This window comes from Corythoichthys intestinalis, chromosome 11 (genome assembly GCF_030265065.1).
Source record: "Corythoichthys intestinalis isolate RoL2023-P3 chromosome 11, ASM3026506v1, whole genome shotgun sequence".
In the NCBI taxonomy this organism is placed as follows: domain Eukaryota; kingdom Metazoa; phylum Chordata; class Actinopteri; order Syngnathiformes; family Syngnathidae; genus Corythoichthys; species Corythoichthys intestinalis.
In genome coordinates, this window is record NC_080405.1 from 24434974 (window position 1) to 24454161 (window position 19188).

Sequence of the window (19188 nt, forward strand, 5' to 3'; positions counted from 1 at the left end):
TTTAATATATTTAAAGTGTGCCCCCTCACTCAGGATGGAAAAATGCAGTTTGAAAAAAAAATAAATAATGACTTAAAATAAATAAATATATATAATGCAGACCCATAGAAATGCAGTCCAGTCAATACACATACACACAGTAGGCTATGTGCCAACTAAACATTTTTATAAATTACTATCACGACAATTGTCCTTGACAAATTGTTATTCCCATTCAGTTGATGTTCTCATTCAATGTTCTAGATTGCACACAAACAAAAACCGAAATAAACTGACAAACTATTCAATCAGCATGTTTCCAAACGTAGCAGTTCAAAACTACGTTTCCCATAATGCCTAGCGTGGTTTAGCTTACTGATAGCTAGCTGAGGCAAAAATCAAACTTTGCTATAAAAGTTTACAATCATCGGCAGCGCGCCGATGCGACACCAAACGGGATTTTACAGTCAAAGCTCCGACAGAAGTCAACAGTTGCCATTATATACGTATTTATCATTAAAAATAAAAAAATAAAAAATCAGGCATTGTGGCCAAATCGTCAACCCAGTAGATGGCGGTAATGCCTCATGATAGGGGTAAACTGCCAACAAAAACAATAAGAACTACTACTTCCCTCCATTCTCATAGGAGCCATGTCAACTGCTGCCACCCAGCGGTCGGAGGGATTCTCTTCAAATTGGTCCCGTGAAAAATCATAAAAACCGGACATTTTTATGAATTTATAAAACCCGCCCGGACCACGAGGACACTACGTGAAAGTACGACTTGTCCGGGCAAAAGAGGACGTTTGGTCACCCTAGGCAAATCACATTCACAGATGTAATACTCAAAACTTAAAAACTGCCCCTCTCAATATGAATCTTAGCAATAAGAAACATAGCAGTAAAGAACCAAATGAAGACATAACTGTGAACCTTGGATGTAAGTAGCAGACGTGGAACGGTGGAAGCAATATGGTTTCCTCAAGTAAAAGAAATAGATTTTCATTTCAAAATAATACAATTGTGATGAAAATGTTAAGACCATCACGATTATTAATTTAGCTGCAAATAATCATAATTGTAAACTTTCACTGTAACAAAATATTTCTTACCTCCCCAGAAGTGTGTCTCCTGTCGGGGAGCACGAGTGTGTTAGCGTTGCTTCCTGGGACGATAGTAGAACCAATACTCATTCTGGGTCCAACTAGCATATATCGTTTTTCTCCGGATCTGTACTGGATGCTGTGACACAATGTGCCATCATAATTTGTGTCTTGGAGATATTTGGAAGTGTACTCTGTGGACCTGGTCGAGCACTGCATGGCGATCAGCACGATGATGCTGATGACAAAAAGAAGCGAGACTGAGCCCAAAGTGATGATGAGATAAAAAGTCATATTATCATCCTCCTGCTCCGATTTCGCTGCACTTTTGACATCCGAAGCTGCAAAAGCCTCTTTGGGTTCCACAAGTTTGACAGTTAAGGTAGCAGTTGCTGAGAGCGAAACATTGCCATTGTCTTTGACCAGTATGAGCAGTCGATGTTCTGCTTCGTCCGTCTCCGTCAAGGAGCGCAGTGTTCTGATCTGGCCCGTGTAGCGGTCCAAAGAAAAGAGACTGTGGTCAGTGACTTGCCCAAATGAAAAGAGTAGCCAGCCATTGTATCCTATATCAGCGTCATAGGCTCTGACTTTAGTCACCAAGTCTCCTGCTTTAAAATTGCGAGGAATCTCCTCCACACCTTCAGCAGAACCATTGGAGCTGACTGGATACAGGATGACTGGAGCATTGTCGTTTTGATCCAGAATGAACACATTCACTGTCACGTTGCTGCTCAGTGGAGGACTTCCTCCATCAGTAGCCACCACTTGGAAATGGAAACTTTTCACATTCTCAAAATCAAAACTTTTTAGCGCTGTAATGTCGCCAGTATCAGGGTTGATGTTTAAAAATGTTGACATTTTAACTTGACTTCCCTCTTCTCTGCTAATGTGATACGTCAAGGCTGAATTTTCATTCAAGTCTTTGTCGAAAGCAGTGACCGAAAAAATTGAGTTCCCTGGCGGGTTATTTTCCAATAAATAAAGTTGGATTGGACTGTGAAAAAAATTTGGAATATTATCATTTACATCTGACACTTCAAGATGAATAATTTTAAACGTGGACAAGGGAGGTTCACCACAGTCTGTAGCCGTGATGGTGATGTCATAATCTGACACTAATTCCCGATCAAGTCTGTCTTTCAGTATCACTGAGTACATGTTATCTTGAAATGAAGGTTTTAATTCAAATGGGACATTTTGTGAAAGACTACATATGACTTTGCCGTTTAATCCGACATCTTCATCGGTAATACTTATGAGGGAAATGACAGTCCCAGGTTTGGAATCTTCCGCGACCATTTTTGACAGAGAAGTCACCTCTATTTCAGGTTGGTTGTCATTTTCATCAACTATTTTAATGATCACCCTGCAATCTGTGCTCGTGGGAGGCTGTCCTTTGTCTGTGGCTTGAATATCTAATTTGTAAACTTCAACCTTCTCAAAGTCAAATTGGGCCTTTACTGTAATTTCACCAGTGTTTTTATTTAAATTAAACATTTCATAGATTTCTTTGTCAAGTTCTCCTCCAAAATAATATTCAACTTCACCATTTAATCCTTCATCCAGGTCAGTTGCTTCTACCATGATAACTCTTGTCCCCAATTTCACATTTTCAGATAAAGTTACAGAATACACTTCTTGCGTAAATATAGGTTGATTATCATTTGAGTCAAGAACTATAACTGTAACATTAAGACTTCCAGATTTTGTTGGATTTCCACCATCAACGGCTGTAAGAACAAACATGTGCTCAGTGTGCTTTTCTCTGTCCAGAGGCTTTTGTAAAATCAAAAAGGGTATCTTATCATCTCCTCGTTCTCGAATTTGTATATTAAAATATTCATTCTGGTTTAATTTGTATGCACGCACCGTATTAACAAGAACGTCCGGATCATACGCGCTTGGTAGTTGGAAACGTTTTCCAGCAGGCATGGATTCTGGTATTTCTAAAATCTTTTCTGACTCTTGAAATTTGGGTGAGTTGTCATTAATATCTATAATTTCTACAGTGGCATGATGTATTTCCATGGGGTTTTCTGCAACTAATTTCAGATTTATTAAACACACCGAGACACCTTCACAGAGCTCCTCTCGGTTGATGGGTTTACGCACAAACAGAACGCCATTGTTCATGTTTACCTCAAACTGAGCCCCCTCTGTGCCTGAAACAATGCGAAAATGTCTCTCCGCCAATGTACCGATGTCCAATCCAAGATCTCTGGCGACATTTCCCACCACAGTTCCGACTTTGACTTCCTCCGCAATGGAATATTTGATCTGTGATGCAACCTGCTCCAAACAAATCAAAATGATGCAGAGAAAGAGTCTATTCCTTTGTCCTCCTGCTCCCATCCTTCCGGCTCTGATTACAGCATCAACATCCAAATTCCACCAAAGAAGAAAATCTCAAAAATGAGAAAAGTATTGCTCATGAAAATATCCCGAAATATAGAACAATCCAGTGATGAAACGACAGCAATATCTGTCTCTGTTGAAGGCACGGTCTCTTTGATGCCCTGAATAAAACGGTTCCAGAAGGGGCAGGACCACCTAATGCTCATCTCTGTTTACTGGAAAGACATTGCCATCTAGTGGTTTAGTCCAAATGCTTCAAAAAGATTACATGACTAAAATGTTTCTTAACGTAATTGTGTGTTGTTGACTTTCAGGTTCTGTCGTTCAATTATATTTACGTCCGCTTCATATATTGTGTAAATAACACAATGTACAGAGGTTTGTGCAACTTGGTTAATTTGATAAATATAGTTTAATTGGCCACGATGTCATATGCTGTCTATAAAAGAATATAAAATATTTAATCCACAGACATAGACCAATAAGTAATAAGGTCGATTAGTCACTCATTGTATGTATATGTATGTGTGTATGTGTGTGTGTGTGGGGGGGGGGGGGGGGCATATGGGTGTGTAAGTGGGTGAGTAGGGGTTTGCATGCAAAGGAGTGTGTGTGTCTGACAGTTGCCACGTTTACATGGAGCCAATTACATTATTACATTATTTATTACATACAATTACATATTATAACAAATATTCCAATTACAATCGGAATATTTGTTCAAACCGAATAAATGTGTTCCATATAAACACCTCATTCGGAATGAACAGGCCCAAACCGAATGGAATTTCATTCCGATTCACAGGGGTGGAATATTCCTTTTCCCAAACCGATTAGAAGTAAAATTATATCATGTAAACAGGAAAGCGGAATGGTGTCTGGTTGCGTTCTTTCTGCACATGCTCCGTACTGACGTGGTGGCGTCACTTGGTGACGTAAGTAACGTCACTTGCAACATGGCTTCCAAGCACAGCGCACCTAGTTGGAGTCCGGCGGGAAGATTGTATTTAATTCAAACTTTAAAAGAATTGAATATAATTGCTCGCTTAGACGGGCGTAAAACGAGGAACAGTGAACTATTTAAGTTCACGAGAGGTTACACGAAGCCGGAATAGACCGGAGCGTTGACCAGATTAGAAATTGGTGGAAAACCGGCTACTACAAGGCAAAAGAGCAAAACAGCAGAAGCGGATACGACCCCACAAACACAACAAGTGGGTTAAAGTTAAAACAGCAGCACTCCGACGATCGATCTCCATGTTTTGCAACGTGACGCTTTGTTTTGATCAATCTGCGCATGTCAGACGACAGTTGTCACATGTCCTTTCGGAATAAAGGCAGTCACATGTAAACGCTGGATCGGAATAGATGAAGTGACATGTTAACAGCTGATCTGAAATTTCCATTCGGAATGATTTGAATCGGTATGAATAAAAGTCAGCATGTAAACGTGGCTATTGTCGAAGAACAAATTGAACCATAAGTGAAGCTCCCACCAAGTCAACACACCATTAAATTGTTCAGAACCACGGACAGAGGTAGGTTTTTTCGTTCCAGCGAGAGGTTTGTTGTTCAGGAATTAATTGAAGTTGAAAGTTCACTACTGTGGGAGATTCACATGCAGCCACTCCTCCAAATAATGCCTGGAAAAAATATACCATTTAACAGCTGACAAAATTGAAATGCCAATTTATAGCATTCTCTTGTTTATTTGTAGAGTGTTGCTTGTGTTGTTTGTCACCTGCAAGTCTGCCAGCCAACACCCACCCTCATATCCCAGAACTCTCTCTTTCTCACACACATACACACTCAAACCTCTAAACCTGGTCATGTGTTAAGTATTATGGGAGGTGAGAGAGATGACGTCTTGAGTGGTAGTTGTGCACTCTGGGTACTTTCATTTGCCAATTGAAACAAATTTCAACATAACACATGGCTGTCAGTAACACCACCATGCAGCCATAATGGCAAATTCAAATCCACATCACAGAACATCACAGGTATGGTATGTGCAGTATGACAACCACAAGATAAAATAATGTAGCAGATGCCTCCACAGAGACTTGATATAGCAGTCTACTCTGACTACTGTTGACAATTCAAGGTTCATAAATGGATTCTATCAATATGAGCCAGTAGTCAACATGGCAGCAAAGAGTTTAATGAAGTACCAATTGTGAAACGTACATGACCTCAAGAAAACCGAGATTCAGCACTACATACCAAAGTGGAAAATATGTTTCCCTCAACTACAGGGTGACCCCCCAAAATGGTTACTGTTTCACAATTCAATAAACCAAGAGTGATGGAAGAAAATATATTTTATTAATAGTAATTGAAACCATAAAGGCAAGGCAAGGCAAATTTATTTATGTAGCACAATTCAACACAAGGCAATTCAAAGTGCTTTACATCACATGAAGATCATAAAAATCACATTTAAATCAATACAACGTACAAACCAAGACAAAAGATCGCATTTAATCACAAATAGAATAAAAATAAATAAATAAAAATAAAACAGAAATAAAAATAAAACAAAAACTACTTCTACTAATAATAATTGAAATCAGCAATGGAGATAAGCACAAGAGGAATAGAAAGCAGGCAGATTGAAATATATAGCCAGTTATGGATATGCAGTGCTAAACAAAAGCGTTTTTAGCCCTGATTTAAAAGAGCTAACAGTTTGAGCATACTTCAGACGTTCAGGTAACTTGTTCCAGAGGTGAGGAGCATAATAACTAAATGCTGCCTCACCCTGCTTGGTTCTTGTTCTTGAAACATGCAGAAGACCGGTTCCAGACGACCTTAGGGGTCTAGATGTCTCATAGGAATCTAACAAGTCAAGCATGTATTTTGGTCCAAGACCATTAAGTGTTTTGTAGACGAGCAGTAATATTTTATAGTCTATCCTTTGACTCACTGGAAGCCAGTGTAGCGATTTCAAAACTGGTGTAATGTGGTCCAGCTTCCTTGTATTTGTGAGGACTCTGGCTGCAGCATTCTGTACTAGCTGCAGCTTCCTGACTGATTTTTTTTTAATCAAGACCTGTAAATACACTGTTGCAATAGTCCAATCTGCTGAAAATGAATGCATGCATAAGTTTTTCCATGTCTTGTTGAGTCAGAAGCCCCTTAATTCTGGTTATATTTTTTAGGTGGTAATAAGCGGATTTAGTGACGGACTTTAGATGGCTATCAAATTTTAGGTCTGAATCAATAATTACGCCAAGGTTTCTGACTTGATTTGTAGCTGTAAGTGACATTGTGCTAAGTTGGCTGCTTATCTTTGACCTTTCCTTTTTTGGCCCAAAAATGATCACCTCTGACTTCTCCACATTTAACTGGAGAAAATTCTGGCACATCCATTAATTGATTTGATGAATGCATTTACTCAGGGAGACTAAGGGACTATAATCATGTGGGGACACAGAAATGTACAGTTGTGTGTCATCTGCATAGGCATGATAGGAGATGTCATACTGTTCCATTATCTGAGCTAACGGAAGCATATAGATGCTAAATAAGAGTGGTCCAAGAATTGACCCTTGAGGGACTCCACACGTGAATTTGGTTCGTTCTGACTGATAGGGATTTCTTTGTGTCAGTCGGAAACTATCATGTAAATAGGATGTGAACCACTGAAAAATAGTGTCAGTAAGCCCTACCCACTGTTCCAATCTGCTGAGTAGTATGTTGTGATCAACCGTGTCGAATGTGGCGCTGAGATCCAATAGTAACAGAACAGATAATTTGCCTGCATCGGTATTCCGACGAATATCATTTAGGACTTTGATAAGCACGGTCTCGGTGCTGTGTTGTGGCCGAAATCCAGACTGAAATGAGTTATAAAGATTGTTTTGCATCATGAAAGTCTGGATCTGTTCGAACACAACCCTTTCGATAATTTTCCCCAGGAATGTCAGATTTGATATTGGCCTGTAATTGCTAATGGTTGAGGTAAAACATTTAAATAACGTTTTAAATGCACTCTTGAAATCTGCTGTTGAAATTCCTCATGGATTCCTTATCTGAGTTGGGATACTGTGAATTTACTCCTGAATTCAACATGGTTACTAAAATGGCACATTGTTAACTTCTTCAAGGTAACTGTCTTGCAGTGCTGCCAATTGAAAATGTCTACCAATATGCAAACATTTCCAGTTTTTTAACAAATTTCAAGAATTTATTCATGCAGGAGGACACCATTCGAAGTAAAGTTGTCCGATAATTACCTTTTAACCGATAAACGATATTTCGACATTGTTACACTCCAAAAATCCGATACAGATATCAAACCAATACCAATATATGCTGTCATGTACTGATCATATTCATTATTTTTCTGTCATTTTTTGTTCACTACATAACAAATCCCAAACGTTTTGAGACCTCAAATGGTCAAAAAGCATAACTGCTGTGCTAAGCTGTGATCAGCTCTTGTACAAAGGCAGAAGGCTTCTACATTCACTTCGAAAGCAACATGCATATTGGCAAAAAACTGACCACAAAAAAATGATATCGACTAATAATCCAGTATCAGACAACACTAATTTAAAGGACGTAATTTTTAAAATGAAAATTCCATTATTGTTTCTTAAATGGCATGTTTCAGAGTTTCATTTGCTATGAATACAATATCTTTCTTCCATCACTCTTGGTTTTATTGGATTTTGGGGGGTCACCCTGCATAAAGTCTAAAACAAATTCTCAACCAATAAAAATGAAACAATTCAGTTGTAAATGTTGTCCTTTGTAAACTTTACTCACACACACAGACACATAAAGATAAATATGTATACATATCTTACCTCCCCAGAAGTGTGCCTCCTGTCAGGGAGCACCAGAGTGTTGGCGTGACTTCCCGGGACTACGGTAGAACCGATACTCATTCTGGGTCCAACCAACATGTAGCGTTTATCTCCAGATCTGTACTGGATGCTGTGGCACAGTGTGCCATCATAGTTAGTGTCTTGGAGATATTTAGAAGTGTACTCTGTGGACCTGGATGAACACTGCATGGCGATCAGCACGATTATGCTGATGACAAAAAGGAGCGAGACCGAGCCCAAAGTAATGATGAGATAAAAAGTAACATTGTCCTCCTCCTGGTCCAATTTTGCTGCACTTTTGACATCCGAAGCTGCAAAAGCTTCTTTGGGCTCCACGAGTTTGACAGTCACAGTAGCTGTTGCTGAGAGTGAAATGTTGCCATTGTCTTTGACCAGTATGAGCAGTCGATGCTCAGCCTCGTCTGTCTCTGTAAAGGAGCGAAGTGTTCGGATCTGGCCCGTATAACGGTCCAAAGAAAAGAGGCTGTGGTCAGTGACTTGCCCAAGTGAAAAGAGTAGCCAGCCATTATATCCTATATCAGCGTCAGAGGCTCTGACTTTAGTCACCAAGTCTCCTGCTTTCATGTTGCGTGGAATCTCCTCCACACCTTCAGCAGAACCATTGGAGCTGACAGGATACAGGATGACTGGAGCATTGTCGTTCTCATCTAGAATGAACACGTTCACTGTAACACTGCTGCTCAGTGGAGGACTTCCGCCATCTGTGGCCACCACTTGGAAATGGAAAGTTTTTAGTGTCTCAAAGTCAAAACTTTTTAGTGCTGTTACAACACCAGTCTCAGGATTGATGTTTAAAAATGTAGACATTTTAACTTCACTTCCTTCTCCTCTGTTAATGTGATATGTCAAGGCTGCGTTTTCATTCAAATCTTTGTCGAAAGCATTGACAGAAAAAATGCCCTTCCCTGGCATGTTATTTTCCAACAAATAAAGTTGAATTGGATTGTGCAAAAAAGTTGGAATATTATCGTTCACATCTTCGACGTCAATATGAATATTTTTAAATGTGGAAAGAGGAGGTTTACCACAGTCCGTAGCCATGATTGTGATGTCATAATCTGAAATTAATTCTCGATCTAGTTTTTCTTTCAATACCAGTGAGTACATGTTATCTTGATATGAAGGTTTTAATTCAAAGGGAACATTTTGTGAAAGAGTACATATGATTTTGCCATTCATTCCAACATCTTTGTCTGTGATGCTTATGAGAGAAATGACAGTCCCAGGTTTGGAATCTTCCGCTACAGTTTTTGACAGAGAAGTCACATCTATTTCTGGTTGGTTGTCATTTTCGTCAACAATTTTAATCATCACCCTGCAATTGGTGCTCATAGGAGGTTGTCCTTTGTCTGTAGCGTGGACATCTAATTTGTAAACATCAGCCTTCTCATAGTCCAACTGACCCTTCAATTTTATTTCACCAGTGTTTTTATTTAAACTAAACAATTCATCTATTCTAGATTCAAGTTGCCCACCAAAATAATATTCAATATCTTTGTTTAATCCATCATCCAGATCAGTTGCTTTCACCTGAATTACGAGTGTGGTGGGTTTTACATTTTCAGATAGAGTTACAGAATAGACATCTTGTGTAAATGTCGGGGGATTATCATTAGAATCCAGCACTAAAATGGTAATATTAAGAGAGCCAGATCTAGGTGGATTTCCACCATCAACTGCAGTAAGAACAAGACTATGCTTGGGATGTTTTTCTCGGTCCAGAGACTTTAGTAAAGCTAAAAGTGGCACCTTGTCTTCGCCTATTTCTTTAATTTGTACACTAAAATATTCATTTGTATTTAATTTATACAAACGCACTGTATTAATGACAACATCTGGGTCGTGTGCATTAGGTAACTGAAAGCGCCTACCCGGTAAAGTGGACTCAGATATTTCTAAAATGAATTCTTTTTCTTTAAATATAGGTGAATTGTCATTAATATCCATAATTTCTACAGCAACATGATGTATTTCCATAGGATTCTCTGCAACTAATTTCAGGTTGGCTACACAGGGCGACATGCCCTCACAGAGATCCTCTCGGTTGAGACGTTTATGCACAAACAGAACGCCATTGTTCACATTTACCTCAAATTGAGCACCCTCTGTGCCTGAGACAAGGCGAAAATGTCTCTCCACCAATGTGCCGATGTCCAGTCCAAGATCCTTAGCGACATTCCCTACCACGGTTCCCGCTTTGACTTCCTCTGCGATGGAATATTTTATCTGTGCTGAAACCTGCTCCCAACAAACCAACATGATGCAGAGAAAGAGTCCTCTCTTTTGTCCTGCTGCTCCCATCTTTCCAGCTCAGATTAAAACAGTCAAATCCAAATTCCACCAAGAGATGAAATCTCCAAAATGACAAAAGTATTGATCATGAATATATCCTAAAATTTAGAACAATCAAGTGATGAAACGACCGCAACATCCGTTTCTGTTGAAGCCACCATCTCCTTTGATGGCTTGAACAAAACGGTTAGAGAATGGGTAGGACCGCCTAATGCTCACAATTGTATACTAGTAGGACATTGCCACCTAGTGGCATTCGTTGTGTGCAAAAGAAATTTCAAAATGACTACAGTACTTCAGTACAGTACATTGAATTATCATATACTGTCTGTGAGGTTTAATTTGTGTCATGTAATTCTTATCCTGAAAAATCATATCAGTTTATCTCCTTTAACTTAGTAAATGACAACTTTTCAAGGCTTGATTACCGTGATTTATTTGAAAAATGTGTTCTGGTGGCCATACAAACAAAATAACCCCTCTATCACCTTTATTATTGGAATTGTTTTCTCACTCAATCTAAAATGAAATCCCCACATCATGCTCAAGGAACAATTTATAAAATTGAATCCAAATGCTATTGTCCATTAACTAATAAAATCACCCATCCGTCCATTTTCAAAAACGCTTAGCCAGGTCAGGGTAGCCAGCTGGAGCTTCTCCCAACTGACTTTGGATGCAAGGCAAGCCATACTCTGAACTTTTGCAGGTCAATCACAAGGTACATACAGAGATGATCAACCATTTACATTCACACAATCAATTAGCAGGAATTGATCCCAAACAGGATGTACGGAAGTGTCCCGCTACACCAGTGGCAACTACTAATAAAATGAGATAGTCATATATGTTCAAATGTTTTTAACATAGACAAAATGCCCACTTGACCCGTAATATTTGCTTCCAGCAGGTCAACAGCATCGTAGATGCATTCCTTGTTGAAATCGATACACTAAGTTTTAGTTTTGCGATATGTTTGTTCTTCTTTAGAATAGTCAAACAAAAAATGCCAACGTACGCCGGCCTGTATAATAAATTACAGAAACATGTTCAAATCCCATTCATGTTAAAGATGGCTTCAGAGCAACATCATTGCAGATATATATGTACCATACCAGTTGCAAATAAAAATCAATGCAAATCAAAATAATTAGCAACAAAGATAGCAGCAAAAAGCCAAATTAAGAAATAATAATGAACCTAAAAGGTAAGCATCAGAAATGGAAGCTATAAGTTATCCTACTACAAGGAATTTATTGAAATTATTCAGTTAATGTTAATGTTAAGAATATAACAATTGGGTTGCACAAAGCAGCAACTGTAAACTTTGACAATGATAAAAATATATATGTATATATATTTCTTACCTCTCCAGCAGTGTGTCTCCTGTCAGGGAGCACCAGAGTGTTAGCGTTGCTTCCTGGGACTATAGTAGAACCAATACTCATTCTGGGTCCAACTAACATGTAGCGTTTGTCTCCCGATCTGTACTGGATACTGTGACACAGTGTGCCATCATAGTTAGTGTCTTGGAGATACTTGGAAGTGTATTCAGGGGATTTGGAGCACTGCATGGCAATCAGCACGATGATGCTAATGACAAAAAGGAGTGAGACTGAGCCCAAAGTGATGATGAGATAGAAAGTCACATTGTCCTCCTCCTGGTCCAATATTTTTGCACCTTTGACATCTGTAGCTGCAAATGCCTCTTTGGGCTCCACAAGTTTAACAGTAAAAGTAGCTGTTGCTGAGAGTGAAACGTTGCCATTGTCTTTGACCAGTATGAGCAGCTTATGCTCAGCCTCATCGGTCTCTGTCAAGGAGCGAAGTGTTCTTATTTGGCCTGTGTAGCGGTCCAAAGAAAAGAGACTGTGGTCAGTGACTTGCCCAAATGAAAAGAGTAACCAGCCGTTATATCCTATATCAGCGTCATAGGCTCTGACTTTCGTCACCAAGTCTCCTGCTTTCATGTTGCGTGGAATCTCTTCCACACATTCAGCAGAACCATTGAAGCTGATTGGATACAAGATGACTGGCGCATTGTCGTTTTGATCCAGAATGAACACGTTTACAGTCACGTTGCTGCTCAGTGGAAGACTTCCACCATCTGTGGCCACCACTTGGAAATGGAAACTTTTCACAGTCTCAAAGTCAAAACTTTTTAATGCTGATATAGCCCCAGTGACCTCATTAATATTCAAAAATGATGTCACACTCTCACCTCTCCGTTGGAGTTTGTACGTCACTTCTGCATTCTCTTCCCTATCGGCATCCGCGGCACTCACAGAAAACAAAGATTCTCCCGCTTTGTTGTTTTCCAGCACGTAAAAATTGTATGGATTTTCAGTAAATGAAGGCCTATTATCATTAACATCCAAAACTTCTACACGTATAACTTTAGTAGAGGACATCAGGGGCATTCCTAAATCTTTTGCCATTATTGTGATATCATAGACATCCTCCCTTTCTTTGTCCAAAGACTCATTTGTGACAAGAGAATACGATTGCCCATCTGGGGATGGCTTGAGTGCAAAGGGCAAGTGCGCCGGCAGGCTGCAGACCACTTGCCCATTCACACCTGAGTCCATATCATTAACGCCCACAAGGGCTACCACCGTACCGAGAGGGGCGTCCTCTGCAATATGGCTCAACAATGATGTGATTTCTATTTTGGGCCGGTTGTCGTTGACATCCTCCACACTGACCACCACGTTGCATTGAGTGGACAGCGACACTGCACCTTTGTCTGTAGCCAGTACTTTTATTTCATAGACTTGTCTCTCTTCAAAATCTATATCCCCTTTTACTGTTAGCTCACCAGTTCTTTTGTTTAAATCAAAAGGCACACTGTATAGTCCTCTTTGTTTGTTTCGTAGTGAATATTCAACCTCACCGTTGAGTCCTTCATCTGAGTCTGATGCATTTACTGTCAGCAAATATGTCCCTACTGGTGCATTCTCCTTAACAGTAATGGAGTATTTCTGATGTTCGCACACTGGTGCGTTATCATTTACATCTGATATAATCACCGTGATGTTAACAGTACCTGTTCTGGATGGTTTGCCCCCATCTGCGGCTGTTAATAGTAAGTGGTGCTGAGCCATGTTTTCTCTATCCAAAGGCCGCTGTAATACAAGGAAAGGAACCTTTCCGTCCTCGCCGAACTCTTCTGTTTGGAGGTGAAAAAAAGGGTTATGGTTCAGTCGGTACGTCTGTATAGAATTCAAGCCAACATCCAAGTCTTGGGCTCCTTCCACTTGGAGTTTGGATCCAGCCAGAGCTGATTCCAGCACCTCTAAAGTGCAGTTGTCATCCAGAAATCTGGGCGAGTTATCATTCACATCCATGACTTCAACAAGAATTTGATGCATCTCCAGGGGGTTCTCCACAACCACTTTAAGATTAATAGTGCACGGCACAGTGTTGCCGCACAGGTCCTCCCGGTCCAATCTTTCATGGACAGCGAGAACACCATCCCTCTGATTTACCTTGAACTGCTCCTGCTTTGTTCCTGACACCACACGAAGATTTCTGTCCAGCAACCTCCCGACATCCAGTCCGAGGTCCTTAGCAACGTTTCCAACCGCTGTCCCCAGTTTTACCTCCTCCAGGATGGAGTATTTTAATTGAGCAGAGATTCCTTCTGGATGGAGAATAATCAGCAACGGCAAACAAAAAGAAATCCATGTCACCAGCCATTGTCCTCTCAATCTTGCCATTGTTCAGCAAGAGATGATTTATTACCTCTACTAATCAATCCCCCTTGTATATTTTCAAAGTTTTCTAAAGGATCTTAAACAAAGAGCCAGTAAAATAAGCATTTTCGTAGAAGAACGATCCCCGTATGTGGTCCGCTCGTCCGTCTTCGCTGACTGAGGGTGAATCTAAAACGGAGAATGACGCTACTTATGTCGTCCTTTTATATGGTCTAATAGCGCCGCTTACTGTCTACAAAGTCATTTGCAACGTCGTGAAACCTAGTGTCTAAAAATAAACTCATTGGCTCAAAAATATGCCTTACGCATTGTTTAGTTTTCAGTACATGGCCGTCCAAATTAAATCGTTTACAGCCCATTCTGACTGTAAAAACTATGCCTTAATTTTACATCACCCCCATTTTCTGTGCCTAATTTTTCTCGTTTTGAACATGCTTTTATTCAGTTTCCTAAACTTTTTAGACATTGTAGAGAGAGTACAGTACTGCTTTTTGGCATCGAAGTAGACCAATTTCTAACAGTATGTATTGCAATATCAAAGCCTGCATGTGGGTAAGTTGATGACTATTTAGATAATTTTAAAAATTGTATCACATGGATGACGTTTAAACTTAGCTTGGTCGAATGCAGGTTCTTTTCTATTTGTTCTTTATAGTGTTTTTTCAAAATTATTTACCAAACGTACTGCGTTGTACCGGTTAAAATCCTGAAAAATACACAAAAAAATACAGTAAAAAAATTTGAACTCACCTTTTTTGTTTGATAGTCCCTCGAAGAGTGCTGCCATATCGAGAACTGTGGCTGTTGTCATTTTATCAAGAGAATGAAACCACCAGATTGAAGTCCAGTATTATTCACTCATACAGTTAGACTTTTCACTGTATTTTTGCAGTAACTTACTGGCAACACTATGGCCAGTAAGTTACCTTACAGTATCTATGCTGCTTTACAGTATATCAGCTTTACAATGTTTTACAGTATATCAGCTTAACTATACATTTGTTTTGTGGTAAAACTGCTTTACTGTAAATGCTTTTTACAGTTAAGTCTTACCGTATGTTTGACAGTATCTCTACGATAAAAATGGTATGATACTGTATTTTGAGACGGTAATGACGTTTTACAGTATATTTACAGGGTTATAGTATTTAATAAAACACAAACACAGAGGTGCAGTGATTCATTTTTTTTAATTGCAAAGCTTCATAGTTGACAGAGTGTGTGTGCGTGTGTGCATGTACTGAGAATAACAATCAGACATGAAGCAGATGAGAAAATAATGGCAACAGCCAAGCACAACAAAATTAAAATCATTGCTATCAATAAGGGAAACCAAATTAATGTATATGCTAACGTATACACTTTAAAACCAGATTTTGACTTGGCCTTTGAACATAACAAATGAGGAGCTTTCGCTAATGTCTAGTGGTAGTGAGTTACAATCAGTCCGACATGTAGCCTAAATGTTTTCTCTACTCCAATTGTAAACATGAATCAATAAAACTGAGAATATTTGAAATCTGACGACCCTGAATGGGCCATATGTCCTTTTACCTTTGTAACTATCAATGAAGCTTTCGGTGAAGCATGGCTTGTTCTTTGAAGAAAGACTGTAGAATGTTTCCTCATCAGTAGGCCGTATCCTTGTCATCCTTTGCAGAATTTTGGCACTGTGAAAATAGTTATTCAGTGTTTACATGAATGGCAAACTCTCATTTATAATTAATGTATATGGGCATAATGATCGATTCTGATTATTTTATGGTCTCATGTTTGTTCCAACCAAGAATCTGGTCTTGCAAAATTTAAATCCAAGTTACTTAATTCGAATTCAGCTTCTACAACCCAATTACTTTGTAGTATCCAGCTATACTGTACAATGCAATTTAGATTTAGTTTCCAGTGAGACAAATTTCAGGCCAATTTTAGTCACAGGAGTCCGGTGTAATTTTTTTTTTTTTTTTTTTTTTTTCAGGATTGATAGTTAATGAAGCCAAACATTTATATTCAAAGGAAAAGGAAATATGTAGTTTGTAGCATGACATATAAAAGCAGAACAACCATAAATGTTTTTTCCCTACAGTATAGAGCAGGGGTGTCCAAACATTTTGCAAAGGGGGCCAAATTTGGTGTCTTAAAAATGTGGGGGGCCGACCTTGGCTGACGACCTTTACGTAGAACAATATATTTAAGCAAATTTTAGCAAGTCATTTTGTGTGTCACATTTGCTTTATTATTTTTTTTTTAATTACGTAATAATTTCAACAATCTCGCAACTAGCCTTGTGGCGTTCTCTTTCGACTCTCGGGCTTTTGCGAAATACTACTGCTGTGAAATTAAACTCTCTTCAAGTTGCTTCACTTTCTCTGTAATCTGTAATCTTCCCTGTAATCTTGTCGTACATGTCAGCGTGTCTTGTTTGGTAATATCGCCTCACATTGAACTCTTTAAAAACAGCGACTGTTTCTTAGCAAATGAAACAGACACAGCTGTTGCGTATTTTAGTGAAGAAATAGTCCAATTTCCACCTATCCTTGAAGTGTCGGCCTTTCGCAGTCAACTTTTTTCAGTTGATTGTCGCCATTTTAAGAAAATTGGGAGTAAAGGGTCACACGGGGTAATGTTGCTTAAAGTGCTGCTGCCTTTTAGTGGGTAAATGAGGAGCAGCATTTAGTGTGTAAGCTACTTCATATGCTGGTGGCAGTACTGCTGACCAATGTATTAAGTCTGTGTGTGGGCCAGATAATATTGGTTTTATGACAGTGGCTGGGGGCCGGATGAAATTTGACCACGGGCCGCATTTGGCCCCCAGGCCTGACTTTGGACATGTCTGGTATAGAGAATGTACCATTTCGCTTCCTAGTGCAAATGGATTGGACGTCAATCGGTCTTTGTCAGGTGACGTAACACTTGCAAAATCTGCAGTGCATTGTGGGTTGAATCGCCATTTTGGGTGGTCACTTAATGTAAACAACTGAACAGTGAGAATCGTCTTTGCTTTCATCGTCTTTGATAAAATGGAACACTCGTGTTGTGTGAAAGGCTGCCATACTAAATCACACGACAAAAATGTCAGCAAAGCTGACCACGACATAAGATTTTTTTGTTTTCCCACTTGGAAAAGAGGTTATGGACAACAGGTTGAGGAACTAACGAGGCGTCGGATGGCCTGGCCTGGGTTGCAGCGGTGAGACGTAAGGGTGACTTCATGCGTGTTTGCTCTCGGCATTTTCAAAATGGCAAGTCAGAGCTTTTCTTGTTTAAGTATTGATACTGAATATGCTGTTTTTTGTTTTCTAAAGTCGCCATTTTCTCATTGGTTAACCTTAGCTAGCTAGCCAGCCTCACTTGTAGACTACAGGCAAAGAGGGAGGGCAGTGGAAATGGGTTAATCTGTTCGTGATAAATCAGTGTTTAATTTATTCAGTCATAGTTTATAAAAACATTACAGAGTGAATGATTTGAAAGATAAAGGTAAACAGCAAAAATGCACAGAGATATTTATCAATGAGTGAGATTTCCTGTTATGATCTGAGAGATCTGATGGGATGGTTGGATGGGATGGTAGCATGTCTGATTAAGTGGTTATGATTGTGAAATGCCATGGAAACATCCAATCTTACCTAGCTTTCTAAATAAAACCTAACGTGATTACAGGTGAACCAGCTTATGAAATGATGAAGACTGACCCAGACTGGGCACCATCCCTATATCTGGGACACACATCTGTCACACCGACAAACGCTGCACGCTCTGAAGACGAAGTAGGCGTGAGCAGCTACCGAAAGAGACATTGCAAACACCAGAGATGGGGGTCCAGCAGGATGCAAACATTGAAGAGCTGCAAACCAAGGAGGGACCATCTGAACCTGGTGAAATAAAGAGTCACCAACAGAATGAGGAAGGGACACCTGATGCTGGAGAAGAAAGTGGTCAGCTACAGATTGAAGAGGAGACACATGAAACTGGAGAAGGTGATCAGCTAATCACAGAGGATGAGACGCACAACACCAGTCAGGATGTGACACAGACTGTGATTATTGACTTGTTTTGAAATTTTCACAGAGAAACCATCAAATCTGAAAGCACGCGCCCAAATGTTTTCCAGCTACAAGCACCACTACACTATGAAGTACTTAATAGGTATTACACCCAAGGGAGCAATTTGTTTCTTATCAAAAGGCTGAGGAGGTCGTACAACTGACAAACATAACCCTGAACAGTGGTTTTCTTGATAATTTATTATCTGGGGACATTGTCTTGGCTGACAGAGGTTTTGACATACAGGAACGTGTGGGCATGTTGTGTGCAGAGGTCAAACTCCCAGCATTTACAAAAGGCCGCTGTCAGTTAGCAGCTAGAGATGTGGAGGAAACTCGGAAAATAGCACATTTGAGAATCCATGTTGAAAGGGTCATCGGAAATGTTTGTCAGAAGTATAAGATCTTAACAGGAACCAAACCCATAAACATGATTCTTCCATGTGAAGGTGAAGAAGCCACAATATTCGATAAGGTTGTCACTGTGTGCTATGCCCTGACAAACCATTGACCAACAGTAGTTTAGTACAATTAGTTTTGTTTTTGTAGTATTTGTGCAAGAAAAGTTTTTATACATTTTTAGACGACCTAAACCTGTTTAATAAAGTATGTCAATGACAATTTTGAAGTCTTCTTGAGTCTTTGCCTCACCTAAGTACATAAAAAACTAGTGTTGGTTTTGATAATGAAAAGTACTTTTCTTTACTAATTACATTCACACAATGTTGGGGAGATAAACACTGTAGGGGAGAGTGGGGTAAGATGAGCCACTGGGTAAGTTGACCCACCCCTTGTATCTAGGCAACCGTGCTATGTGTGGTCATGTGATCACAATGGCAGGAAGC

General features: G+C 39.5%; 1 protein-coding gene across 4 annotated transcripts in view; it reads right to left on the reverse strand.

Moving 5' to 3' along the window:
* LOC130924343 (protocadherin alpha-C2-like) overlaps nt 1-14445 on the reverse strand; it is a 217970-nt gene extending 203525 nt beyond the window's left edge. For 2 of the 4 annotated variants that reach the window (XM_057850848.1, XM_057850867.1), the window contains exon 1: nt 11955-14445. In XM_057850848.1, coding sequence (XP_057706831.1) covers nt 11955-14306 — 2352 coding nt within the window. In that variant the 5' untranslated portion in view covers nt 14307-14445. Of the gene's footprint in view, nt 1-1093; nt 3682-8253; nt 10376-11954 lie in introns of those variants that run through there. The other 2 variants (XM_057850861.1, XM_057850850.1) reach the window with 2 other exon arrangements.
* Between the last annotated feature and the right edge of the window lie 4743 nt (nt 14446-19188).